We start from the raw sequence: 27,783 nt of genomic DNA, 5'->3' as shown, positions 1-27,783 counted from the left end.
ATTCCAAATTGAAAATTTTCCATGAAATTCAAGCATATTAAGCTTGATGCCATTCCATTTATCTATTTATCCATCTCATGATGCCTTCCATTTCCATTTATTTAGCCATCTATCTCTTTAAGATGAAAACTTGTATACAACATTCTTACACTATTTACATAAATCTGGGCATGTATGTTTAAAAATGTACATTTTGGATATGATTCGCAAATTTGTGAATGTGACGTATGACAATGATTTGACATATTTCTTATATTAAAAGTGAGATTAAGTTAGGTAGCATTGTCAAAAAGCAAATAGATATATCAGAAATAAATATACAAATAGGAAAATAAAATATATAAAGAATAAATATATATATGTTATAAAAAATTGCATATACTTATCCAAATTATAACATGTACTTATCCAAATTTATATTTTCATAAACACAATGAAATATGTGGAGTCTAAAGAGGGATGTGTTTCATTCACCAAATACTATGATGAATACTACACACTGCATATTTTGTATACGAGTATTTTTATGTACAGATTATATGAATTCTGTGGATTTCTACATTTTTAATTTTCTCGTAAATATCTGTAGTTTAGTAAGATGTGACAATACTAAATTTCTAAAATTCAATTTTAATATGCCCATCTTTAAATACAAACGATGCATACAACAAATTATAATATATTCTAAAGTATAAAAAGCTACATTTGTTGGACAACCTTTCTTCTTTTTCAAAGTCAACTTACACGGCGAACGAAAAAGAAACGTGCGAGAACGGTTAACAACTAGTACTTCTTCCTCTTATTTGGGAGAGGTTCACTCGACGATCCTCTTCCACCGTTAAAGAAGCATTCTCGTGATTTTCTCCTCATCTTCAGTCCACTCAGATGTAAACAGAGATGTGGCTTTTGGCAGTATCCGAATAAGAGACAGTTCTTTGTCTAATGTCTACCTCATGAATACTGCCTCAAAGAATATCGAGGCTGTCTAGAAGGTGCTAAAGACTCAAGCTGTTTAATTTTCCATAGCTTGGCCGTCCTTTCATATCGTTATTTGCTTTCATAGTTTGCTTCCATAAAAATGAAGATTGATTATGTGTAAGATGACAGAATACTATGCACTAGAAACAAAATCGTCCTATTTCGGTGTTTCCTAACCTCTCTCATGTTTGGATTCTCTCTTATAATGTTTTATGAACAAATATTTTATAATAGCTCACCTTTATTATACTTGCATAAAAAGATTTTCTTTGTGAGAAGATCTAAAAAACAAACACATTCAGAATACATTAAAAATAGGAACTTACATAAAGTTGCGTACCTGCGAATCTGATTATATACGTCGCATTAACTGTTGTGTCGTATACTTACAATTGAGGAGAAAATGGAAAAAATGCGAGAGTATTTGTATCTACTGTTATCGATTCTAACTGTTTTATCATGAGTCCTTATATGTTTTAATTACTTATTCAATCGTCAAATTAGTATATCTGTAAAAAATATATTGAATCTGAAGTACGATATTCGCGTGTACTTTTAATAAAAAAAAGATGAAAGCTGTTTTTATATATAATTATATTAAAAAAAAACAGATACCTTTTTATTTACTTTATATACGGAAAAATTATTTACCCTAGGCAAATTGGTATTCTAAACTGTAATCTTTGCAATAAAGACCATATTATTCATGTGTATCATAATCCAAAGTATACTGTGATTTCATCATCAAGTATTTAAGTAGTAGTATCAGTTAATGCGCTGATACTACAGTCGCATATAGTTCTCAATAGAGAATAAGTACCCGTTAATGTATAATTCATATCCATAGAAAGGTTTCAGGCTATTCTTCTCAAAGTTTTGTTTCCTTTATCATTCTCTCATCGACATAAATCAAATTGTAAATTATAAAGACAAATGGCTAATCAGTATCATAACTTCTAGAGTAGTCGCGTCTCAGTTGTGATCATCTGAAGTGCAATAATATTGAAGTATAATAGAAGTATAATATATAGTATACAAATTATTATTATCAAAATTTTTCATGAAATGACAGAATATAAACAGTACTAAGATTTATGTTTATAAACTTAATTCTTACTCTACATGAAGTGATTGATTCCATTAACAATTAAAATTTAATACTTAATCTTTAAACAAACTTAGGTTTGCTCCCTTTCTTAATACATTTCGTGGGAAAAGAAGCTGTGTTCCTTATGTGCTCTCTTCGAGATCAATCCATCGACCGCGCCTTCGCAGAAGCGGCCACTTCTCTCCAAATGAGAGAAAGGTGGCACGACCTCGTTTCCAACTGCAGCGTTTGTGTCTGACCTCGTCGATTGGTAATCTCTTGGTTTGATCTTACATCTTATGGTATATCTTAGGTTGCTTCCGAGAGAAAAAAGCTATGAGTAAATAGATTTTTTCATTCTATCGAGAGAAATGGATAGTTATATTTGCTGTAAGTAAAATTTTCAATGCTATTCTGTTACGTAATATCAGGACAAGAAACCTAAAACTTAAGACTGAAATAGATATAGTTATCTCATTTTTAGTATAACAATGATGAGAAAATTAATAATAGTAAGTTTCTCCTATATGATGCTAACGAAACGTAATATACATAAGAAAACTAATAAAGAAATAACTATAATGAGCGATGACTACATAAACATAACCTTTTCAGCATCTCCATAGCATTGAAATTTTTCGAAAAAGGTTATGTGTAATAGCGAAAAAAGAAAAGGAAGTTTGTAAAGTTTCAAGACACATAGGAGATCAGATACGTATCAGCCAACTTCTCGGCCGTGTTAAAGGTGCACCTCGGAAAATTCTGACAGAAGAAAGGAGAAAGTCGTCCAATCGGCTAACGAGAGAATTACAGGGAACGCCCGTATGAATCGAGGGAAAGATCGTCGGTAGGAGGATCTTCTATGCGTGTATTGACTTTCTTTGATAGTGAAAGGAAGAGCTTTTTTTAATTGGGGATCCGGCAGATCGATTTCTCGTCAGAGGGAGCCACGAAAGCGTGCCGATGCACGTTAGGTGTTTGAAAAAGAGAAATAGGCGGCACAAACTATGTAGATCGTGAAGTTCATTATTGAAAACTTGTTTAAAATTAATAGCTGAGTTGTCGTAATAGTCGATACGTACATCGTGTACGCATCTTTCATGAGAATATAGAAGATATACAGGTTGTCTTAGTATTGAGTGAGTATATGAAAAATAAGTCGAAAATATAGAACAAACCTTTTTCGTTTGTGGCTTCGTTTTCGAGAAAATCAAATTTCATAATTTCTTCAGCGTATGAAAATCTGGCTAATTATCAACTAAATGTGAGTAAATAATCAACAGGAGGTTATTCTAAACGTGAGAATAATCGTTTAAGGTCTCGTTTCCAAAAAAAAAGAATATAATTTGGACATGTCTAGTTAAGAATAGACCTGGTATACGCGTACTCGATGTATGTATATGTGTATGTATATAATAATTATCTTTGTACTAGATTGAACATGAATGATTGAGATTTGATTCGGTATATCTTTTGTTGAACCTAAACCTTTCAGTTAAAGCTCAAGTAATATTACATTGAATGTAATAAAGTAATACATATGTATAATACCATTCCCATAAATGGCCACAGCTTGAAATCAAGTGATCGAAAAAGTGGTGGGGATAATTTGTGGTCGTAAATGTTGCACAAGAGGAGCAGATAAGAGATCTTGATCTGGTTATGATTTCTAGAAACATTAATAAATTAAATCTGCATAGGACTATGTGCATCGAAATTAGTTAATGCAGAGTATTTAAATTATTTATTATAATTCGTCTCACAAGTGAAATCTATAAAAATTTGATGCTATTAAATTATGAATTTTCTGTGTGAAAATCATTATACATAAACTGACAAAAGATAATACATACTACGTGATCGATGTTCTGATATCGAAATATGCATCAACACGGTTGCGGAGTCCGTAATAAAATTCAGTCCATCAATTCAGATTTAATAATTCATGAACACAATGTAAATACAAGGATTGATGAACTGTATCCTTCATATTCACCTGTCATCAATTCCACAACAAAATGCGCTTTAGTAGCGTTCTACCTTTCTTTACCTTTCCTTTTTTTCATGTGAACACGACAAAGCTTCTCGATTCAAATAATACCTTTCTCAGAGCGAGGAAAAGTTTTCCTCTCAAACGATATTTAAAGCGCTCTTTCTGCTGCAAGAAAAAGAACTCGCTGATAATAAATAAATCAGTGCGAGAGTTCCGCCAAGCGTCTAGTGGCCTGTTCCTTCGAAACAGCTCATAAGAAACTGCCTTAAGGCTTGCGTAACACGAGGCCGCACCGATTTTACGACGTTCGCTGCACGGTGACCGAAATTTTGATCAGAAAGCCGTCACGGGAATCCGATTCGCATAATACTGTGACGCAATGTGAGTCGATTGTGAATTACGAACGTCCGTATATACAGTAGGAATGAAAATTAGCTACTTGAATAATGTTCTTTTACTTCAGCACTGTTATTTAAATATTGCTCGCTTAAGATTATATATCATGAAACTTTATATTTAATAATATTTTTGTACTTCTTGCAAATATGCTAGATTTTTATGTTTTATTTATTATTTTTATCCTCTAAATACTAGATTTATTTATTTCAGTTAGTTTCAGAGTAGATTTAATTATAACTAACTGTGTTTTATTATTTTACTGTGAACAAATAAAATTGAATATGATGTATAAGCAATATTTACTTGATCAAAACTAAGAAGAACATTTTTCTGATGTGAATCGTTTAATGATTTTTACGAAATTCCCAGGAATTTTTAGCCAACTTTTGTGAAAGAAAATGAAAGAAGATATCGATGTGAAACTTTTCTATTGTTCTCTGCCATTACTGGGCCATTATTGCATCCTGTAATTCCACATTTTGCACTCGGTGTATGTATTGGATTTCACAGTCTATGGGCCCGTTTCCATTGCGGGAACGACGAAGAAAGCAGAAAGACCACAGCCCGTGTCCGGCACGCGATCTTCCGCGATGTAAATCGTATGTACAGCATAATGTAATCAGAATGATGTCAGTAGTACGATCGCGGCATCGTTTTGGCAAGATTCTTTCAACGAAGGAAAGTCGGTAACTCGTTCAGTACCGCACAGGCATCGAGATCCGTGATCTCTTAATCGTGATTTTAACAACATATACGTACGACATACATACACATTAATACTATTATTATTATTACTGCGCTATTAATATAATATGAGAATTATTTTTATCAAAGAAAATTGAATTGAATTTTGTTATGTTTTCTTTCTTCAGTCTATATTAATATTTTTTGTGATATTTACTGAAAGTATGTTGCTTTAATATGATATCTGTGGTTCCAATTTTGAAGCTAGAACTATACTGTTTATCATTTATCTCTACTACTGTTTATATCTACTGTTTATCATCTGAGAATTTATGTGCTCTTCAATTTTGAACGAAAATCGATGGCTTCGGTACAGTAAAGTTGAGAAGTTTCATCGTAGCTGCTTGTTCTATACGATGTTTTCAGTTTGCGTTTGACAAATAGTTCTGTCGAAACGGAATACAACCAGTTTGTTATTGCTAACGAAGACGCTTGGAACAATACCAAAGAGTGTTTCCCCACTTTTCGGATAATTGCAACGACGCTTCTGCAATATTGTAGCATTGTTAAGCAAAGCAGAACTTGGAACTCTCTATGATTATAGAGTAAATTGAATAAGCCTTTATTTAATAAAACTATTCTTCCATCACTTATTATCTGCCTATAGTAATAGTAATGCAATTGTGTAGAAGATTATGTAGTAAACAATGGAGTAATATTTGAACGTTGAAAAAGATTTTTACCTCAATTTCCTCTTCGATTTTAATTTCTTGATCACCATGTTGGACATGATATCTTTTCTATAGATAAATTGAATAGCTAAAAATAAGTAATAGAATAAAAGATATAAAACTATAATATCATGAATATTATAAAATAAATAAAGTAGATCTATCTACTGGGCGTAGTATCTACCTTCGCGCTAGTGTAACAGCCAATGCACAGTCGGAAGCCGTATTGTTATCCGCAAAACTGCATCATTTGAATTGATTGTTAAACAAATCTGTGCAACAAATATTGGTTTGCGTTTGAAATATAACAGAATGCGGAATTCAATTTTACCTGTAATTGACAAAACCATAAGTATATATTGGTAGAAGTGCATACCAATTAGAAAAAGAAGAATATGAGTCTGAAAATGAATCTAATGTATTTCATAAATTGCTGAAAATAAAATTGATTTAATATCAAATTATTCGAAATAGAGAAATTTGTAATTTTAAATTATTTGAAACGGAAACTAGTTATGAGTTAATTAACAAAAAACAATTTATGCCTCGATATTAGAATTAAAAAGATAGTAAATCAAATTAATGTGATTAAAGAAAAATGCATTAAATAGTAATTAAATCGCAAATTGAAAGGACGAACGGCGAAATCTGTTTGGAAAATTCAAGTGAAAGATTTATCGTGCAAGCTCAGTCAGCGTAGGTATTTATTAGAAATCATCCGTTTCGTGAGTGTTCATACTTCGTTAACTATGGTTGCACTCTAAATATTTTCACACGCAATACCAGTAATGACGGTGATGACGATGATAATTTTTTCGTTAGAATAACAAATTCTTTTGGATGTTTCTGAGATCATCCCAAGGCACTGAGATCATCGCTTGCGTTTACAAGGATGATTAATTACCCTTCTTACTTATGAATGAATAATAAATGGAAAATTTAACCTGTAAAAATTTTTCATCTAATGAATACGCTAAGGGTAATTAGTCACCTTTATATTCTCTTCGCTATATTTTAAACCTGTAAATTTCTAAATTAATATCAAGAATCATCTTTCGCGACTAATTCACAATGTGTTATTACTTATGGATATTAATAGTATTATATATACTTTATAATTATATATAATAATATCTATAGAGATCTATTAAATATTTATAGAGATTTATAGAGAAATTTAATAATATTTATAGAGATCTATATTAAAAATCTAGATCGAAGAAATCGAAATCGAATAATCGACTTCCTTACGTAAAAACAAACACGTTACGTGAACGTTACGTTTAGTTACGATTCTGTGATATGAAAATGCGAACCACGTAAGCTAGGTTTGCTAAACACCAAAAGGAGACCACGATAAGATAATCTTGTATTCACAAATCGTATGCGACAAACAGAAGCGTGTAAACTGCTTACGTTGCCGAAATTGGAAATCAATTCTTTTCACTCTATGTCTAGGTATTATACCACCATATTTTATCTATTGTCACTCTAGTAAATCCTATGTTCCATCCTATGTGCCAATTTAAAATCCTCGCCACTTTTCACATTTTGTCTGCAAAAATATTATTTTTACTCATCTTTATTATATAATATTTGCTAATGTATATAATATTATTTGTAAATTAAATTACCTTCTTAAAAATATTTTTTATTTTTCTTTTTGCATCTTTCTCTCTTTTTTTCTTTCGTCATTTTTTACCCGCAACTTTTACCTTAAATGCACAAAAAAAATATAAATGTTTGAAATATCATTAAAGTATCATATAATTACTATATACTGAAATGTCTATACAACTATAACCGAATCTAAATGATTGAAATCGGAATTTGAGAACATTCGATGAAGTTGATCGTGTGAGTGGATTTGAGATAACAAATGCATATGACGCATAACGTAACACGCTACTTTTTCTAAATTTCCGAGTTCGCAGCTGGAAGGACGACTACATTCACCGATTATAAGTTCTCTATGCGCTCCGCATAGTTTCCGCCTAGAAACTTCGAAAATCCGCGTTAGTAAATGCAATTGGTTAACAGAAATTAAAATTCATAGAAACAAATTTCTCCGTTCTCACTTGATATCATGTAAGATATCGGAATGTCCAGAAATTTTAAAATACTTCGTTAAAAGAAATTTCTGAACTGAAATCAAATTTGAATTCGCTTTTTTAACCGATAAAAAGAACAGAAATTTTTATTACAAATTTTTACAAATATTCGAAACCTGTTTAAAATTGGGGTTATATTTCAAATTCGCGTGTTCCTATGTATTTCGAATTTATTTCGAATTCATTTTTTCAAGAATCAAGAAAACTGTTATTATTGGGAAAATTGAAGAAGGAAATTAATTTCCTACTTAGTATTTGCCTTACTTTTTCCAGAGAAACTGCGTCCTTTCTCTCGAAACAATTCATTTAATCCATGCAATATCTCAAACACATTATTCACAAAACCAACCGATCTCCCAAGTATTTACAAGTATTATTAATTTATATCAATTAGGAAAATTTCTCTTCCAAATGGAAAATTACCCTAGTCGACGTTTATATAAATTCCATTAACACCGTGAAAGTATTTTCTATCATGTTTCTTTTATCTCCTTTTGCGGTTATGTTAATAGTTATGCCAATTGAATCGTGGTTAAGTATTTGTCATGAGACGGTTCAGTTCCTTGCGTTTCTGCGGATCATCAAGACTTGCGGTCACGTTTTTCTACCTCCTTACCGACCGACCATAAAATCGTCGTTCCGATCGTCCAGCTCTACGATTCGCCATTCTGGTTATTATAATCTCTAGTTGCCATTAAAAATGACGAAAACAAGTAATAAAATGCAAATTCTGTATCGAATCCTTTGACAGTGTAATAAAACAACAAAGAATTCGTATAACATTGAAGCTGCGTTCTGAAAGAAAGCTTCCCTGCAGAAGTTGGTGGGGACAAAGATAGCCACTTAGCAAAGCAAATATTCGGACAGTCAATGTGTAACAATATAATATATTCCAATATACATTAGGTATTTCTAATATATTCTAATATATCTCTAGTATATTCTACATTGCTATGCTTTGCTTATAGTTTTAATAGTACAAGTAAACAAATCTGCATTTGAAATCTTTATACTCTGCATTTTATAATTTCAGATTGTGCGGAGGTGTTTAGCATTAACGGTATCGACCTGTTTGATACTGTCGGTAAAATTCGACGTTGTGCAAGCCGAAAGATGGTCGCGACAAGTGTCAAACAGCGAATGGATACCGTTAGCGAATCCTAGGGCGGCACAAACTCAACTCGAACAAAATAGCCCAGCTACGGCACCCTTGGCAAGCGGAAGCGCGCAGCTACCTCAACTTCCGCAGCTCTCCTTGCCGCCAGCACTTCAGCAACAGTATCAAGAGCAGTTACTTCAATTGCAAAAGACTCAGGAAAATATACAGAAGCTGTTGCTGCTGCAACAGCAACTTAGAGCTCAGCAACAACTTCTTCAGGTATAACGTAATAGACTGTATACATATTTATTTGATAGATGCTTAATTCAAACAGACTTATTTTAATTTTTCTATATTTATTCTAAAAAAAAGAAGGATAACGTCAGAAGATTTAATATCTGGGTTTACTTTCAAACTTCAAACATAATAATGTGTGTCTTCAATTTTACTATTTTGAAAGATTCTCTTGTCATTCAAGTTCAAGTAAACTTGGATCAATTTTTGTCAATTTGTTCAAAGGATTAAATATCCATCTCTATTTTTCACTTTCAAATGCAAATATCTTCAATTCTGTAATCTTCAAAAAATCTCTCAAATAATTCAAATAAATTAATATAAATTTTTCTGATTTAGTAGTTCTAAAAATTAAGCAGAGTAAATATCTACTTTTACTTTCAAACCTCAAACAAATTTAAATGTTTGATCCTATCTTTTTCAATCTCTGTTAATGCAAACTTATATCAATTTTTGTAGATACATCTGAAAGATTAAATGGTCAGTTCCATTTTTAAATTTCAAATTCTAATGTTTTCGATTCTGCTATTTTTAAAGAATTGTTGCTAATTCGAACGAACTCCTTTTAAAACTTACAGAAGTCTTTGTTTCCCCAGTCTCAGACTTTCCTACCAAGCGGCTTTAGCAACACAGATGAGGGAAAGCAACTGCATCAAGTCGGATTAGAGGGTACGCAGGTGGCGGATCTTTCGTCGGAAGATCTAGTGCCACCTCTTCCTGCCTCTGAAGCACTACCACCAGTTTTCCCAGCGCAAAACTTTCTCAACCAACGACCTAGGCCTCACTCGCCAACGAAACAGGATACGAGCCTTCCCCAGGAGTTCACGAATTTATCCGGTCAGGACATCAAGAATGGTCAGCTATTACAACAAGGGCAAAATATTGGAAATGTCGGACAAATTGAAGAGGATCAAAGACAAGGCTCGAAACAGCTAAAGGAACCGAGTCAGGCCTCTTTGCTGCCTCACGGTGAAAGTGCCCAAGATGAAGAGGAGGAGGTTGGTCTTGAGTTTTATTTTGAAATTTCCGAACCTAATCCAAATTTCTAAATATTGAAATTTTCAGACTCCCAAATTTCCAAAGCTTATTCTATTTCCTAATAATTAACAAAGATTCTTTACAGTTCTATTTTTCACTCGATTAAAGGACAAACATATTTAACTCCTTTGTTTGATACTTGTTCTTCATAGGTGCAATTAGTTTACGTGCCAGCCGAAACCTTGGCGCAACGAGGTCAGCCGAAAAGAAACCGCGGACGGAAGCAGTATCCCCTCCGTCAACAACAGCAACAGCAACAACAACCTCAACAACCGCAGCAACATCACGAAAGCCCAAGTGTTGATACTTTGCATGATCAGGATGCGTTTGCCCGTCAAATATTACAACAAATCCAACAGGAACGCGAAGAAAAGGCTCAATTCTTCAAAGAAGAGCGAATGAAGGAGATCGCCAGGCTAAACGAGGAACAACGAGCACTGGAAAGAAAAGCTCGCCTTCAACAGGAAGCCCTACAAAGAGAGCAAGAGTTGCAAAGACAACGTGAGGCAGAAAAGAAGAAAAAGGAGTTAGAAAAATTGGAAGAATTAGCCAAACAACGAGAACTTGAAAGAATTCGCGAAGCCAGAGAGAAACAACGGTTGGAAGAACTGGAGAGGCGAAGATTAGCAGAGATTCGAGCAAAAGAGGAAAAACGTCGAGCAGAGGAAGCAGCCAGACAGAAAGAAGCTGAAAGGCTAGCTGCTTTAGAAAGACAAAAAGAACTAGAAGTCCAGCAGGCTCTAAAGCAACAACAGCTCCTTGACAAACAGCGTGAAAACGAAGCCAGAGTATCTGGACCAGAGAACCATGATATTCAAACTCATGCTCTTCCCTTGATTAGAGATCAACATCAACAGTTCCATCGTCAACATCTGTCAGAAACTTCTAGACAAAGTAAAAATAAAATTAGAGGCAGGCAAAGACCGAAGACTCATTACCACGATCAACAAAATTACAGAGAACCGACTACAACGCCATCTCCCAATCAACCTCCTTTAGCAGTATACATGGGAAGTGCCAGTTCAAAGACAGCTAATGTTAAAGTGTCTGACGTATTAAGGATATTAAAGGATGCCAAAACCATAGCTGTTCTGGACACAGTTGGTCCAGATACCCCTCAAGTATTCGTGGGTCCAACTAGTTTGGATCCACCAACAGGTTATGCCAAGTTTGATCTGCCTTATTTATCGTCTATCGACCATAATCGTGTGGAGAGGAAGGTCGACAAATTACCTTTCTTCGTGGCACCACTCAGCTTCGATCCTCCTCCCGGATATTCCAAAATTCCCTTCCCAGCGCCACATATAGGATCAGTGGTAGTGAACACCTTAGACAATGCTCCAAATCCAAAAGACAGTGATGATCAAAACCCTAGTCCAACTCCTATAATAGAACCTAACTCTTACATAGATGGCTTGGACAGTGTATTAGATTCCACTACTCCTTCGTACGAGCCTCAAACAACTATAAGTTACTCTCCAGAACCATTAAGTACTCCTAAATATGAGCAGACATATACAGCATCACCATCTCCCGGATACTCTGGCTCCAGATTCAGATTCAGACAGTTTTATGGTGACAATAAGCCAGCTTCTGTGGTTAGTACTTCCTATTACGACGATCAGAGGACAGCTGCAAAGAAGCAGAAGTACTATGATGAAAACTCGAAAACGACAGAGGTTTCCATTCAAAGTCCAAAAGTGGAAACTGCAGTGAGTCAAGTCGAAGAAGTTTCGTATTCTACTACACCTAGTTTCAAAGAAGAAACAATTGGTCAAGAGAATCCGTCGGGCCAACTGACGTTAATTAATCAACAGTTGACTCAGCAGACGGAGACACAGGAATACAACACTGGAGGGCAATACAGTCAACAGAATTCCCAATCCAACACTGGTCTCGTTGGTAGTTTCGGCGGTGAAATCACTGCCGGTGACATTAACGATGTTAGAGCTCCCGTTGGACCCACGCAATATAGTTTGCCGGCTGAACTACCGGCGATCTCTCCGCACCTTCCTGGTCTGGTGAATTCTTTATTGGACAAGAATGAGGCGAAACTGCACGCTGCTACGACAACTACGACTACGAGCAGCACTACCACTACAACCACTACAACACAGCGTACTCCTACGACAACATATAGGCCACGTAGTAGACAGAGGTGCTTTTCGTTTGAATTCTTTATGAGAGAAGTATATTAAAACGTTTAGATTCTGAAAGAAATCTAGTTGAATAAGCATGTAGTTTATTTGAACTTTAGATTTTGAGTAATCTTTGCTATTATAGTACACCTTGTTTATCCATACTTTCTTTACATGAACAAGTTACCTATATTGACTATATCGTATGAATTGCAGTCGAACTTCAGTTGTTCAAAATAAATGCAATAGAAATACGTACTCTTATAATGAAGATAGGGACTGGGACTGTCCAAAGACTAATAACACGAAGTGGAGGGCCTTGTCTTCCAATCTGTTCGGATAAACGAAGTTCCAATATACTTAAAAAATAACGGATAACTAAATCTCTTTCGGAGGACATTTCATGATCTACAACTTCAAGATCGTCTATCATTACATTGTTGCTTATAATCTTCAAGTGATACTGAACAAAAAAAATACTCCAGTTAAAAGAACCTAGCGAAAAGAATCTAATTAAACGAAAACGATTAGTTATATCATAAAATTGAATATGAGAGTGGCCTACACTGACAAATTTTCTATAATTAGTAAAAAATACATTAAGTTTTGGTAATTTTAGGAGCAGATTAGTTTCTACAAAGCCAAGAACAACAACCGAAACCCCATCGACCAGGTCGAACGTAGATAGAAGTCGAAGACCGTACAATAGATCCAGATCTAGATTCACGACCACCACAGAGGAGTATCGCGAATCCGCTTACGAGCCAACTAAATCTAGAATCCCGGAAACTACGTTGAGGTATAATGTAGAGCACAGAAGGCCAGCCAGTAGAACACATAAGTACAGAAGTCGAGATAAGACCAGTCAGCAATCTGAGGTAAAACGTCTTGCGAATTTACGATCATGTATAAACTGCTAAGCCAGCTGTAGCTCTGCTCTTGAAAATTAATTGAATCCTGACTGTATTAAAAATAACTAGGTTCTTAAAAACAAGAAACTAACGGTTTTTACAGAAAAAATATATTTATGAATATTTTAATAAAGAAATTACGTTTATGTACTAAACAAGAAATAAATAGCATATTAAAATTGATACTATGGAGATTGACGACGTGATGCTAGCGCCACATGAGTATTAACATAATTAACTATCAGCGTACAATATACATATATCTATTTATTTATTCATTTCCACAATTATTTATTGTTCCCAGTTTTGTATTATATGAAGTTGAAAATTAGATTTTGTCATAAATATAGAAAAAATTATGTTTTTTTAATTCTTTACGTTTAAACTACATTCGAAACTAGACTAATTGATCGAGTGTTATTATTAATAATATTGCATATAATAACATAAATGTTAAATATTTTGATATTTTATTATAAATTCTGATATAATTATACATACTTCCAACCTCAACAATTTGCACACAAATACTATTCTAATGCCAATAGGTCCTAGGACACGCTCAGAGCCCGCAGACCGAGCAATCGTACGATACTGTGCCCCAAACCGATTCGAATTCCCCTACGTCAAACGGGTTCATCCAACCGACCAGGCCAGAGTCGAGTATTCTTCGTCAACTGGATTCATCGTCGAGCTTGAACGACTATACTCCCGAGAATTACCCGTCCACCATTGTCAGCACCACCGAGAACTATCCATCTCTTCACGATGTCACAGTGAATCACGCTACAGCGTTGGTTTCTGAAGTTTACTCAAGAAGTCATAACTATGCTCAGAATATTCAAGAAGATCCACGTTATCGATCTAGTTATGATCAATCTACTTTAGAACACACTGGTCTTGAGAAGACTCCAGTGAATGGATTTAATTATCAAGTTCAAAGTGGAGAGTCACTGGATCAAGGAATTGTTCAGAGGCCAAAAGATTATCAGTTAGATGGAAAAGCAGAAAACAGCGATTTTGAATTGGCTACAACTGTTGATCCAAGACTAAGGACACCGGAAGAGCAACGTTATTCTCCGGTTTATGAGGTAAACGTACCACAGAATCAGCCGGAGTACAGTCTCACCGGGCAGGATAATCTGCATCGCGTGGAGGGCGATAAGATTCAAACCGGTGTTGGCGATGGTAATCCTAACGAGCAGCCAATATTTATCCCATTGCCAGAGAATAAACAAGAGGATTATGAGCTGTCTGTCTCTTCCACCGAGCTTCCATTGTCAGATGTAAGGGAATTTGTCTGATAGAGTTGAAGCTTCTTTAATCTTCATCTGTTGCTTACTTAAATCTTTGTAATTAAATTATCATTTTGCTAAAAAATCAATATAATGAAGAGATAAATAGTTGTAAATTTACAAATTACTTGATCAAAGATTTTACTATGATTTTCTTTTTTTGATTTTGATCAGAGACAAATTTTTACACAGAGAGAAATTTACAAATTCATAACAACGTATATTGATCTTTTACTAATTAAATTTCTGTACATTCAGATATAAGATAATTTGCACTAATACAAATAACAAAGCAACGTGCAAATTATATTGATTTTATATTATTTATCACAACAAAAAAGACAGACAAAGGTAACTCAATCGTAACGTCAACACAATTTCCATTTCAGGTAACAACAGAAACAATCACAACGAGTACCACTCCTGTGGTGATTCGACAACGAGTCCGAGGGCGCGTTGGCACTCGATTGCATCATGAACCTTCGGTTCAGACCCGAAATAGGGGTTCACAGGATGAGTACGTTCGTTTCAACGTGGTGAACCAGGATTCTACTCGAACCACATCCAACAGACAGAGAGTCAGATCCAGACCTCGTACTCAGAATCATGGATCTCAAGTTCAGACAGACGGCAACGAATATATTAAGATTCATGCAGTTCAGCAGCAAAGACAAGCCACTACAACACCAGCGCCATCTACAACGACCACTACAGTGCGTCCAACTGAAGAGGACATTGATTACGGATTTATAAGGCCACCAAACTTCCGACCGGTACATCCGGTGGATAACAGATTTCAGACGGCTGTTACATACCGGCCCCAGCTTCCGGAGGTAAATGAGGATATTGAAGGTCTTTAATAGGAAAATTAAATCATGTTCATTTTTATTTGTTCAAGTCTGTATAGAGAAATTATTTGAAGTATCTTTTAATGAACAATTTAAGCAAGAAACACAATGGCATCTTAAACAACAAATTTATTTCTTAACACAATTTTTTAATATTCAATGATGATTAATTTAATAACATTACATTACGCATAACACTTTGAAGAGACCAGAAAAAAATCTTATAATAATTTATCAGTTTATACAGTTATTATCACACCGCAGATATTTATGTAAATTAAATTAATAATTTAAAAAACGGAACCTATGGAATTGTTTTATATATTAAATGTTATAGTATATAACATAACTTAAGTATTTGATATATTGTTGCATATTATATGCCTTTTTATATGTTCAAATTTTCTAGTCATTGTACTTTATATAATTATTATATTCTATAAATATAACATACAGGTAAAATTTAAAATGTATATAATTTAAAAATTGCAATTTAAAATTTACCAAAGAAAGCATAAAATTTACTAAATAAGATATAGAATTTCTGAAATTAGTAAAATTCTGCAATTGCCAAGGACCTACAAAAACTTTCAAAAGATAACCATTTAAAATAAAACTTCTCGTTTCCAGGTGCCGCAGGAATCTCTGCTACCAAACGACGAGGCAGCAGTGGAACCGAATCCTCCACAGACGCAGCTGTTAAAAAACCGCCAGAAGTATCAGCCAACTCCCAATCGTCGTCTACCACTGAAACCTACAACCTTACCATCGCCCATAACGACGCCAGAAGTCACCACCACTACTGAAATAATACCTGTTGCCACAGTGCTTCCAGACGACACGATATACACTGTTAGGCCAAGATCTAGACCAGACGAGATAAAACAAACTAGAATAAGAAGTAGAATACGACGACCTGGAAGAAAACGTGTATCTACCACTAGTACAACCGAATCCGTACTAGAAGCGCATAACGAGCTGCCATTGGACGAAAATTATCCGCCTATACGACCACAATCTGTGACCACAGAGCAACAACAGGAGCCATACGACGATAATTACGATAACGGTGGAGGATTCTCCGGTGGAGTGCGTAATCCAACTGAACATCAATTCTACGAGTCCTCTAGTGAGAACGTGAGTACAGTTGGAGGAATAAATGTTGATTGGTCGTAAATTAGAAGTATTGGGTGGTAACACGTTGTCCTGTACAATACGCGTAGTTCGTGTATATGAGACAAAATCTTACAACCCAACGCTCTGTCAATCAGTTGTAGCCGACTCGGATATAAAGAACCAAATGATCTAAGTCAATGAGTAAATTGAAGAACTTGAAAATTGTCAGTATCCTAAAACTGTCTCAAATTACATGTTTGGACATGCTACATCTATTTCATCTAATATACAATATATCTATAATAATGTTTCCCTACTGTGGACGATTAGTAGGGACGTTAATGACAGACGATGCGAAGCGTGATTAGAAATTCGAACACAGTTTCTGTTGGTGTTCGTACACGGTATAGCTGTAGTCTCTTGTTTCTGGCCTGTCTCTACGCCAGCTCGATGGCTCGTTCACTAGCCCGCTTGTGGGTCGCGATAAGGGAGAAATAATTGTCGCCTTGTAATTTGCGATATGGAAATTTTATGGTTGAGGTTACATTGAGACCCATTTTAAGAAGTACATAGTGGAAATTTTTAAACGATGCAAGGGCGTAGGAATTGTAGTACTGTATATATAAATAGTATGATATTATTAGTATGATAATATTGATAATAGCATTTTATATATAATAAAGATATTGTAATATATTATATTATATTATATTATATTATATTATATTATATTATATTATATTATGGTACATACTCTCTCTCCATATATATATATATATAACAATTATATTATTCATTTTAGTATTTTGTATGAAATGCATCTTTGGTTATAATAAATTATATAAATATTAGATAATAATATTTATTATTCACACTGCTTATCCAAACCTCCACCCAATTAAAACTTTTCTGAATTTTCAGTATCCACCTGAGTTCGTCCTAAACTTTGGCAACTATCCAGGGCAGACTGTTCAACGTGACGAATACGACCAGACTCAACTAGCCAATAGTTCACCAGGGAAATACAGCCAGACTTCAAGAACGAGACCTTCGGAAGACAACCACCAGACGACAGCAGACATTTACGGAGCTGAGAGTCAATGGTCTACAAAGCTGACGAGAACTTCGTTCCAGCCGAGTTTCGCAGTGAATCAGGTCCCAGAGGAGGCTTCTAAAAGCAGTCAATGGTTCCATGAATCCTTAAAAAATGTTAACCCACCAGAGATAATCACAGCAGCACCGGAAGTTTCATCTGTAACACTGGTAGTCTCTTCAGATGATAAGAAGATAGAAAAAACGCAAAAAGAAGAAGAAGAAGAAGATGAATCAATGTTAATGGGTACCACAATATTTGGTAGGAAAACTGGTATACAGGATCATACTGAGAAGATGAATATGACTGAAATGAGCACTAATATAACAGAGATTAAACAGAAGAATAATAGTGAGGTTGAAGGTGATCAGAATAGAAATTCTTCTTTGATGGATAAGGTTGACAGTTCTACGGAGCAACAAAGTATTGATTTCGAGAAGACTGTGAGGAAAAGCGATAATTCCGCAACTGGGAGGAAGGTAAGATATATTTGGATCTAGATCTAGAGTAATCTGGACTTGTTAATAATTTTTAATAAGATTTTTACAAAGTTTGAGAAGGCTCAAGGAAAGACTGTAATGGTTTATTTATAAGGTTAATAGATATGTTAGATATTATTCTAGAAAAAATACTGTTTATTCGACCAATCGCGGGGAGACGTAATCGCGAGGAGAGACGTCAACGGGGGTCGTAAATCCCCGTTACGATTATAACAATCGACACCACGAATTGATCGATCCCCTGATTTCCGTTGAGATAATAGGGGTGATTGAGGTTGTATAACCCTGTGATTCACAAAATTATAAATTATATATTTCCAACACTTAGATTACACTGATGTAGAGAAATAAATAGTTGACAACTTGTCGCACGAAGATAAGATGCATATGTACGTTAGAGCAGGGCTCTTATAATTAGATTTAGTGTATTAGTGGACGTAGCACTATAAGATATTTAGGAGAGGAAGTGTATGCTCGTCAGTACCGAGACCGACTCTCGCGTTATGCTTAGACTGCCCCGCTGGGCATTAGCGTATACTTAGTAGTTGACTTTTCCAACGATGTAGAAGTGAAGTTGAGTGACGATGCTGTGTCGGAGGAAAGCTAAGGATGGGTGTGTCTAGCGCATGGGACCATCGGATTTGTTGGTGCCGATGTTAGTTAAGAGAGTGAGGGAAACAGGTTTCGCTGTTAATTGGTTAAACGAAGGGTCTTAACCGCCCTCGAGAGAAAGTGGTTAGTGGGAGGAAAGTTGCAGCGCACGTGAGAAAACTAACTTTCCCTTGTCCCGCCGTGGTAGACAATAGTCTTTAGAAATTCTTCGGACACAGATGTTTGTTTGTTTTGAAGGACCTTAGCAGGCAAGTGACTCGAGTCTATGACTGGTGCTTAAGGATATTGAGGGTACGCCGTACGGAAAAGCGGACATCTGGTGTCCGTCTGGCCCGCGGTGTGTGACCTGGGCCAGGCAGAGAGGCCCGGCGTAACAAATACTATTGGAATTAATAACCAATTATTAATTAATATTACTGAATTGAGTTTGATGAGGAATAATAACAATATTTAATGTTTTATTTGCGTAACTTATTTATCAACTGATCCTTGTAATTATTAATGTAAATATAACTATTTTTAATCAGTATTGAGCGACTCTTTGTAAATTTTCTTTTAAATTTTCCAAAATTTAGACAGTTTAAAACAAAGGAGATAGAAAAGACATAATTATAGAACATGGGCGTCATAGTAGCTTTTTTTGTATCTGTAGGTGATGAAAATTTTTTCCACCTTTTGAAGGAAAATATGTGGTTTTTCTTTCCTGAAGACGTATAGGTACGGGAGGTTATTGGAGATCGTTACAGGCAAGGTGAAGGAAAGCTTAATATTACTATGAGAGGTTGGTAGATCGTTATGGGGAGAGAAGGAGGATATTAATATCGACATGAGCAGTTGCGGTGAAGACAATCCTTTATTAAGGTGAACAGTATTATTTTTGACGACGATAGAAGATTTAACAATTAAAATTATCAACAATATTACAATAAAAATTGAAAACAGCAAGGAAACAGAAGAGTAATTGATCTGATATTTTCATACAAAAAATAGAGAAAAATATATATGTATTAAAATATGTATCTAGCTTAAAAAATCGGTGAAAGAGTTGAAAAGAGCAAGGAGCATAGAATAAAAAGTTAATAAAAAATGTAATACTATACGAAATGTATAAATAATAATCTAATAGCAATGTTGTAATAATACTACATAACATATTATAGAATAATACTATAATAAAAAATAATAACAAGAAATGCGTGCAACTATCTGCTTCAGATCGCACGGAGAAGAAGAGTCCGCGTTCGAGTCAGACCAGCGGTGGACGATTTCGTCACTGCCGAGTCCCAGCACTTCAACTCTGCCCTAAACGGTTTATTCCGAGACCAATATAAGTACAACCCCATCCGTGAACCAAAACCTCTTGCAGGAGCTTCAGCTTCACCTGAGAAATCGATTTTACAAGACTTTCTATCAGATATTCTAAAGAACGATGAACCTACGAAAGTCACAACCACTGAGGTACCTGAAACCGCATGGACAATGTCTCCAGCCATGACCACTCCTATGGTGATCCCTGAAGACGTCAGTGGAACTACAGAAATCCAGATTACCACAATTCCAACCACTTATAAGATTGAAGAAACAACAATCACAGAGTCGCCTTACGAAGATCTATTTAGTAAATTAATTAAAAAACCACACGATAATATAAAGATAAACGAACAAGAGAAAAAAGAAAAGAACGAGAAGAAGATAGTTACTGGAGAGAAGGAACAGGAAACCTGGGAAACAACGAAGAAATGGAACCGGAAGAATTTTCAGAACACTCTCAGTTTTGTCTCAATAGCAGGTAAATATACAACCAAAGGTAATGATGAGAGCAAGTCGAACGATGAATTAAATGATTCAGAATCATTTCGAAATATAGAAGAAATAAGCTTTAATCAGAAAGAATCAAATAGGAAGAATGATGTGCTGGAGGATCGCAGTGAGGTAGATAGAGACAGTACAATAGAGTTCGAAGAAAGTAATAAAGAATCAAAAGACGAGGATTATAACCATCCCAAGAATCACAGGGCCAAATGGAGCGAGGTGAGATACCCGTCTGCCTTCGATCACTCCAAATCATCCAGCTGGAATTATGATTCAAAAACGAGTGGTAGATCTGCCACAACGTCGATTCCGGGATTAGTAACAAAGAAGGAAGGAGACACCAGTGTAAAGACACTCTCAGACTACGTTCAAGCAATCTTCGATACTATGAAGAGTGCTGAGGAGGAGACAACAGTAAACAACACAGAAAATCCAGATGAAACCACCACCACTGGGCTTCCTGTATTTAATACAGAGATTCCAGATCACGATAATGATTCAAAGCAAGAAATATTAGCGGATAATGAAAAGATTTTTAAATTAAAAGACGATGAAGTTAAAATGACTACTCAAGCGAGCTTTGAAGAGTCACAGACAATTGGAGATGTTAATGAAAATGGTAAGGAATCGACGGAGACTGAAACCACGACGAATATCGATCTGGAGAACGCGACGACCTTGGGACGAATCGACATGATTGCAGACACAACGACGAGTTCTACGTCCGAGAATTATTTCGCAAGTGACCCTCCTCTGTCGACGACTTTGAAACCGAGTAGCACCACTTTATTAATTAATTCGACAGAATCAATATTAGGAAAGGTCCTGCGAACCTCAACAACTACCAAGGTCTCGCATATGACGGAGATTTGCTACAGAGGCCGATGCGTGATGACGAGGCCCAGTCGAGACGATCAGTTCAGATGAAGAGAAAAAGATTGGTAATCGATAAAAATGTAAGAGAATAAATAGTGTCATTCCCTTCGACCTGATCTAGGGAATGGATCGTTTCTGTATATAGAGAGGGCCTCATTGACTGCGTTCTTCGTACCATGTCTCGTTTTATTTATTTAATTGGAACTTTCTCTAAAAGCGATTTTCTTAGTATCTTTTTCTTCGCGGAAGGTGCAGAGTGTAAAGCTTAACTCGTTGAGGATTAATTAGTAAAATGATGTGTAAAAATATTTTGTGGATAGAAGTGTTCCTTTTGTTTACTAAAAGTATAATAATTAATAAATGTTAATTGTCAGATAATTTTATTGGATGATTTCACTCATTATGAGCGAAGCGGTGAGATGTGTAAAAGTCTCTGTAAACAAAAGTATTTCTCCTTTTCACTTGTAAATAGAACAATGATATTGATTATTGAATAAATGATTTTCATCTCAATGAGTGGAGATTAACCATATGTAGATATAATATAAAGAAGAACATATAAATGGAAATAAATCTAAAAAGTAGTTTTATTAACTCCTTTTTAGTTCTAATCAGAACTATGATATTAATTACTGAATAAAATATCTTCCATCTCAAGGAGTTAAGACTAATCAAATGTATAATGTAAAGAAGATATATGTAAATGAAGAAATGTGAAAATGATTGAATTAAGCGAATTAAGAGATTCAACAGAGAAAGTAGTAGAACATTACCCTAGTCAGGGTAAACTGATTCGATAAGAAATATCAAGTTGACAACGAATCGACAATGTGTGACGAAGTTTGTTTATGAAAATCGTACCAGAGGATTCTCTGGTGTTTTTGACTGAGTTCGAAGCCGGAAACAGAGGCCCTGCTGGCGTTCCATTAATGCCTCTAATCTAGAGAAAAAAAAGGATAAAGAAAAAGATAAAAAATGAAACGATAAAGGGCTAAATCTATTTAATTGAAATCTAATCCTGTCACCTGCTGTTGGTATGCGTGTAAGTTAAACGTTTAAGTACTTTATTAAAAACACAAGAAAGCAAAAACCAGTCTTTTTTTCACACAACCCTACGTAAGTTCCTTGACACTTCCTATGATTGGTTTGTTAAACTGATCTCATTGACCTCCTTTTTGTTTATGCTGCAAACTTGATTACAATCAATGTTTATTGAGCAGATCACTTTATCTGAAAATTATTGTATGTTTATAAAAAAATTGAGCACTATTTAAAAATTGAATACTGGGTGCTATAGTTAATTTCTGAATTTTTCGTGCTTAACTTATTTAGCTCTAGAAATGAAACAAAGGATATTATGAGCGGCTAAAGGATTTTAGATTTTTTGGTGATATTTACAAATGAAGTTTATGATTAATAACTTTATTGAAGAAAATCCGTTCGTGAAAAAGTTCCCATAGATTCAATGCATTAGAACTATGCCAAATTATGACAAACAATTACTTCCAAAGAAATTTCGTGTTTCCTTCTTTTTTTACAGAAACATCCTTTTCTGTTAAGAAAAATCGATGTTGCATTTTAAAATGAACGAAAGAATATAGACGAGTAAACTGAAAATTTAATTAAAAAATTCATTAATTATGGAATATATAACGCTACACAAGCGCGCACACATACACATATACACATATACATAGAGTCGAAAATCTGACCCCGATTCAAGGCACAAAGGATAAGGATTGAAGAACAGAATCGTTACAGCCGAAGGCTGATTAAATCATTCGTTGGAGAACAGAGCCAAGAATAAACGTTTCTCCTATTGTAGTTCCACGATTTGAAGAAAGGTAGGAACGGGATGGGTGTGCACGTTTTCCTTTCAAAAGGAAAGACGGACAACTTCTCCAAACTCGCCCCTTTCGCGTTAAATTGAGCCAACAAACTCCCAGGACCAAAGTTCAATGGAGTTCATCAGCCTGGTTGCATCTCTTCTAATTAACCTTCCATTGTTTTTCTGTGAAAACTCTCTAATAACGGTCAGGTCGGTCGTAGGTTTAATTTTTATTTCACAATCCAATAATTTCTGCAAATGAGTATTATTAATTACTGTTTATCTGAAAATTTATAAAAAAAGGACAGATGAAGTTAACAAGGAAAGATTAAATATACAATATGTAACGTAAATGCATAATATATAATAAAATAAGGTAACTGTAATTTATAACAAGTATATGTATAATTCTTAAGTACACTTACATGGAATGCACCTAATAATTGAGGATTTGGAATGATAAATGAGATATACACGCTCTAAAAGCGAATATTTTCAATTTTCGACCTTTGCCATCTTAATAAATTTAAATAAAAAAGAAATGATCAAAAATATACATTTTACTTGTGGTATATTATTGTATAATCTTTAATACTTGCCATTCGTTATTTAACTTATTAGGTATTATACTTATGTTATATTTCGTATTATATATTATATTGTAATATACTATAATCTCTGTCATTTAAATCATCTAACATTTAGTATTTGTAGTACACTATAGTCTTTAACACTTAAATGGTTAACCATTTAAGCTCTATAATTTCAGTATTAATTTTATAATCTACAATTTTTTAATTTCATAATTTATAAAAATATGTGGAATCCATTATGTTAGTGAGTTTAATAATTCTGCTGTTATTTATCTAATAGGAAGATTCCATATATGTATATAATTGTCAATATGGCGGTTGGAATTAATCGGTTAAATTAATTTGATTCGTCCGTGGCATTCGTTCGATCATCTTTAGAATTCTATTTCGAGGTTCTCGGGGTTGTTTATCGATGCACGGAACCCCTCTTGAAAGCCATCAAGCCCACCGAAGAAAATTATCAAAGCGTACCGGAAGTCACATTACGATCATTTTCCAATAGTTACGCTTTCCTATCCTATCTACATTGTATCGAAGGGCCATACCATCGATTCTTGTCGATATCTGTGCCACGGGTACGACACCACTGTCACTTCTGATGGTCACTTCGAGTCCGGAAATAGGAAATAATCAACTCGACGATGTCTCGAAATAGACTAACGACGGGTTTGAATTTAGAGTGTGCCCTTGACACTGCCAAAAGATTCAATTTTCCCTCATCACCCATGTCATAATTCGACACTTTTAACGGATACTACTACAGTCAAAATACGATTCGGATATTCGATTTCTGATACATGTTGCATATTATGTCATTTCGCGATCAATCGACATTCCATATCGACTTAACTCTGCTATGTCCTTGAGCTTATTTTCAACACAATTATGATTTTTTATTGTCAAAAAATTTCTTTGTCTTGAAGAAATTGTTAAAAAGTTTATTGATATAGGTATAATTTCTTGTCCCACTTTGAATTGTTCGGAAACCATATTGATCAACTCCATAAATTGAAAAGTAAGAAAGTATGAGGTTACAAACAAAGTCTATATTATATTGTAGAAGTTTATTATATACAGTAAATTAAATAAAAAGTAATATTTAAGGCAAAAACAGTCACTGTAAGAAAAAATCTTTTTTACCAATTTTCTGATTCGAGTACATATCTGTTGTTAGGTTAGTTATTAGATTATATAGCAAAAAGAAGATTGCAGTATACATTACTAAAGATTATAATGTACTACAAATCTTAAATAAAAAACTATTTATTGTTTAAAACTACAGCATATTACAAGTAACAACATATAACATGTTACAAGTATTAAATGATAAATGGTAAGTATTAAAGACTAGGTATAGTATACTACAAGCAGAGCGTACAGTTATAACCATTTCTTCCCCTCTAAATTCATTAAATGGTAAAGATGAAAAATTGATTATATTTTCCAAGAAATTTTTTTAGTTTCTTTTTTGTAACAATATATTTTAAAAGATCTTTAAAGGAATTCATAAATTTGTGAGATATTGAAGGTAACAGAATATTTGGAACATGTACTAAAGAGAAGTTTCATAGCAGGCGTAAATGTCTGCCGAACTCTCAACCTAATTTTCATATGCCACGAATACTCGACGTTTCCGGTGGTGTCACATGGCGTAGGAAACGACGGGGAAAAGTGGAAAGAGAGAAAAAAAAAAGAAAGGTGGCACAAATCGCGGTGAGTAGTCAACCGAGAAATGGCGTTGCACCGTTGCGTTGGATCGATCGCAAGTCGCTTTGTGTCTGAAGTTCGTCACAGATGGCGGCACTTCATAGAAATGTTTTCCTACTTCGAGGAAAGAACAGGGTGAGTCATAGAACATCAACATCGGCGAGAGCAGTGGTACGACCGCGAATTTCGCGAGACGGCTCGCGCGGATAAACTTTCACAGTAACTTCGTGTTACACGAGGTAAATCTAAAGATTTTTCTCGATAGTTTCTTTAAATTTATATTCACGCCTTGTTAAATCAATTTCCATCATCGAATGATCAAAATATCAGTTATTTATTAATAATTATTCCTTAATATTATATATTTTGATATTTCTACTCTTAATGTAACTAAAAAATATTTCTTCATAAATTCTGAATTTTTAATTTTAAGTTGTAAATTTTCTATAAAAGAAATAATTGTAAGTATTTTTTTAATATATAAAAAAATTTGGAAATTGTAGAGATCGTTAGATTTTCGACATTTAATCGTAAGATTGTTATTTCTTCAAAAGGTTTTGTGAAATCTGTTAGTGATTGATCGCGATCAATCATACTCGATGATCTACTAATAATTGATCAAATTAATCAGAACGTTCGATTAATCATTAATCAATCCTGATAAAAATGACCATCGATCATAACCAAGAACATATTTAACTTAAATGTCACGTGATTTTGATCATTTCTACAGTCACTTTTATATCAAACCTATTCTACTTATAGATGAATTCAATACGACTTACCATTATTACGATTTCGCCTTCATCCAGTCTTAATTATCTTCGTCAATAAAATACTCACATTTTTCACGTTTATATTCAAGCTAACGATCAAGAAACTTCGCGATGTCTCATAACCGCTACCGGAAGAAAATTGCAAATTATTTCAGAAAATTGCCCCATGGTAATCCGTCGCAAGAGTGGCGCCACTATGCGGCCAGTGCCGCGAAACGATCAACGGAGACGAAGGGCGAAGAGAGTTCGCGAATAGAGGGTGCATAGAGGGAGCGAGTTCAGTTCAGGCGCAAAGGTCCTCGGTTAAGGACGCGACGGTCCTGCTAATCGGGACACTATGCCAGGCGGCGAGGGGTCCCCGATCAATCTCCTCGACCACCGTACATCGACCACCTCCGGCGAGTGCGCGAACAGTGACGAAGATGAGAGGACGACGGGCACCGCTTCCAGCACGATGACGACCGTCCTCGCGGGCGACGGTCTTAGACGGAGGAAGGTCATACACGCGGCCAAAGAAACCTTCGACAAGGGTGAGTTTTAATAAATCTCTTCCATTTGTAGTACTACTGATCTCAAACTCATAAATCATCTTGTCATTCCTTATGTTTGATTTTTCATCAAGCAGATATAATGTGGTATAATTCGTTCGGCGTAACGATAGTACATGCATTCATGTGAATACGAATAATTCGTAGCAATAGTTAGTACATATTCTCAGTGATAAACACCAAATGCAACCGATCTAGTAACCGACAGAACCTAACGACTATACAGTCGAATTTGGTCGTATTATTGGACGACATCTAGACATACAATACATCGATATTCGGACCGTTATTCTTTGCCCCTGCGAATATACGTTTCAGTCAGAAAACATAAGAAAGAGTATATTCGCTGTCCGCAGTGCGCGCAGTCACGGATGCTATCTCAGCGGCGTTGGTGCGCGCGTTCTCAATGCCGCGCCGTTGTAAATACATGGGACTGTGTATGTACAGAAGGTAGATGGGTTTCGTTACGAAAGCTCGCGCAATAATCGCGATGTGGGGAAGTATTAAATCACTGTCAATGATTTTCGTGGTTGCTTATTTTCATCCACGAATCGATTCACCTTCTGAACCAAAAATGGTTCGTACACACGCCCACCCGGTCATCCCCTTCTTCTTAGCCCGCGAGCCCCCTCTGAATTCAGCTTATCCCCCTTTGCACCCAACTCCACTCGGCTGCGTACGCAGGTCTTGATTCGCGGTTCTTTCACAACCAATTT

The 27,783-nt window shown here is 35.0% G+C and overlaps 2 protein-coding genes and 1 long non-coding RNA gene across 19 annotated transcripts in view; 2 read left to right on the top strand and 1 right to left on the bottom strand.

Moving 5' to 3' along the window:
• Positions 1-22,705, top strand: part of LOC117153718 (uncharacterized) — a 29,733-nt gene extending 7,028 nt beyond the window's left edge. The window contains exons 2-10 of one of the 2 annotated variants that reach the window (XM_033328023.2): positions 9,017-9,361; positions 9,973-10,374; positions 10,567-12,572; positions 13,172-13,430; positions 14,012-14,749; positions 15,148-15,591; positions 16,237-16,743; positions 17,644-18,294; positions 20,143-22,705. In XM_033328023.2, coding sequence (XP_033183914.2) covers positions 9,017-9,361; positions 9,973-10,374; positions 10,567-12,572; positions 13,172-13,430; positions 14,012-14,749; positions 15,148-15,591; positions 16,237-16,743; positions 17,644-18,294; positions 20,143-21,666 — 6,876 coding nt within the window. In that variant the 3' untranslated portion in view covers positions 21,667-22,705. Of the gene's footprint in view, positions 1-9,016; positions 9,362-9,954; positions 10,375-10,566; positions 12,573-13,171; positions 13,431-14,011; positions 14,750-15,147; positions 15,592-16,236; positions 16,744-17,643; positions 18,295-20,142 lie in introns of both variants that reach the window. The other variant, XM_076618563.1, reaches the window with a different exon arrangement.
• On the bottom strand, positions 611-26,675 carry LOC117153730 (uncharacterized). 11 transcript variants are annotated; one of them, XR_013058379.1, is made up of 10 exons: positions 8,407-8,792; positions 7,507-7,587; positions 7,289-7,427; positions 6,656-6,892; positions 6,057-6,203; positions 5,885-5,960; positions 2,157-5,688; positions 1,630-1,964; positions 1,369-1,487; positions 611-1,259 (listed from the first exon to the last, which is right to left on the bottom strand). It is a non-coding gene; the product is annotated as an uncharacterized LOC117153730 (long non-coding RNA). The 11 variants fall into 11 exon arrangements; XR_013058384.1 differs by having other exon boundaries at positions 6,864-6,892; XR_013058386.1 differs by lacking the exon at positions 6,656-6,892 and having other exon boundaries at positions 611-1,135; positions 1,218-1,259; positions 8,407-8,791.
• The window catches only part of wwk (anoctamin 8 white walker), a 29,052-nt gene continuing 27,139 nt past the window's right edge, over positions 25,871-27,783 (top strand). For 4 of the 6 annotated variants that reach the window (XM_076618589.1, XM_076618584.1, XM_076618575.1 and 1 more), the window contains exons 1-2: positions 25,873-25,982; positions 26,675-27,049. In XM_076618589.1, the coding sequence (XP_076474704.1) occupies positions 26,857-27,049 (193 nt within the window). In that variant the 5' untranslated portion in view covers positions 25,873-25,982; positions 26,675-26,856. Of the gene's footprint in view, positions 25,983-26,674; positions 27,050-27,783 lie in introns of all 6 variants that reach the window. The other 2 variants (XM_033328032.2, XM_076618580.1) reach the window with 2 other exon arrangements.

This window comes from Bombus vancouverensis, chromosome 1 (genome assembly GCF_051014615.1).
Source record: "Bombus vancouverensis nearcticus chromosome 1, iyBomVanc1_principal, whole genome shotgun sequence".
Lineage (NCBI taxonomy): Eukaryota > Metazoa > Arthropoda > Insecta > Hymenoptera > Apidae > Bombus > Bombus vancouverensis.
Note: the sequence above shows the minus strand (reverse complement) of the source record. Positions and strands in the feature narration are given on the sequence as shown.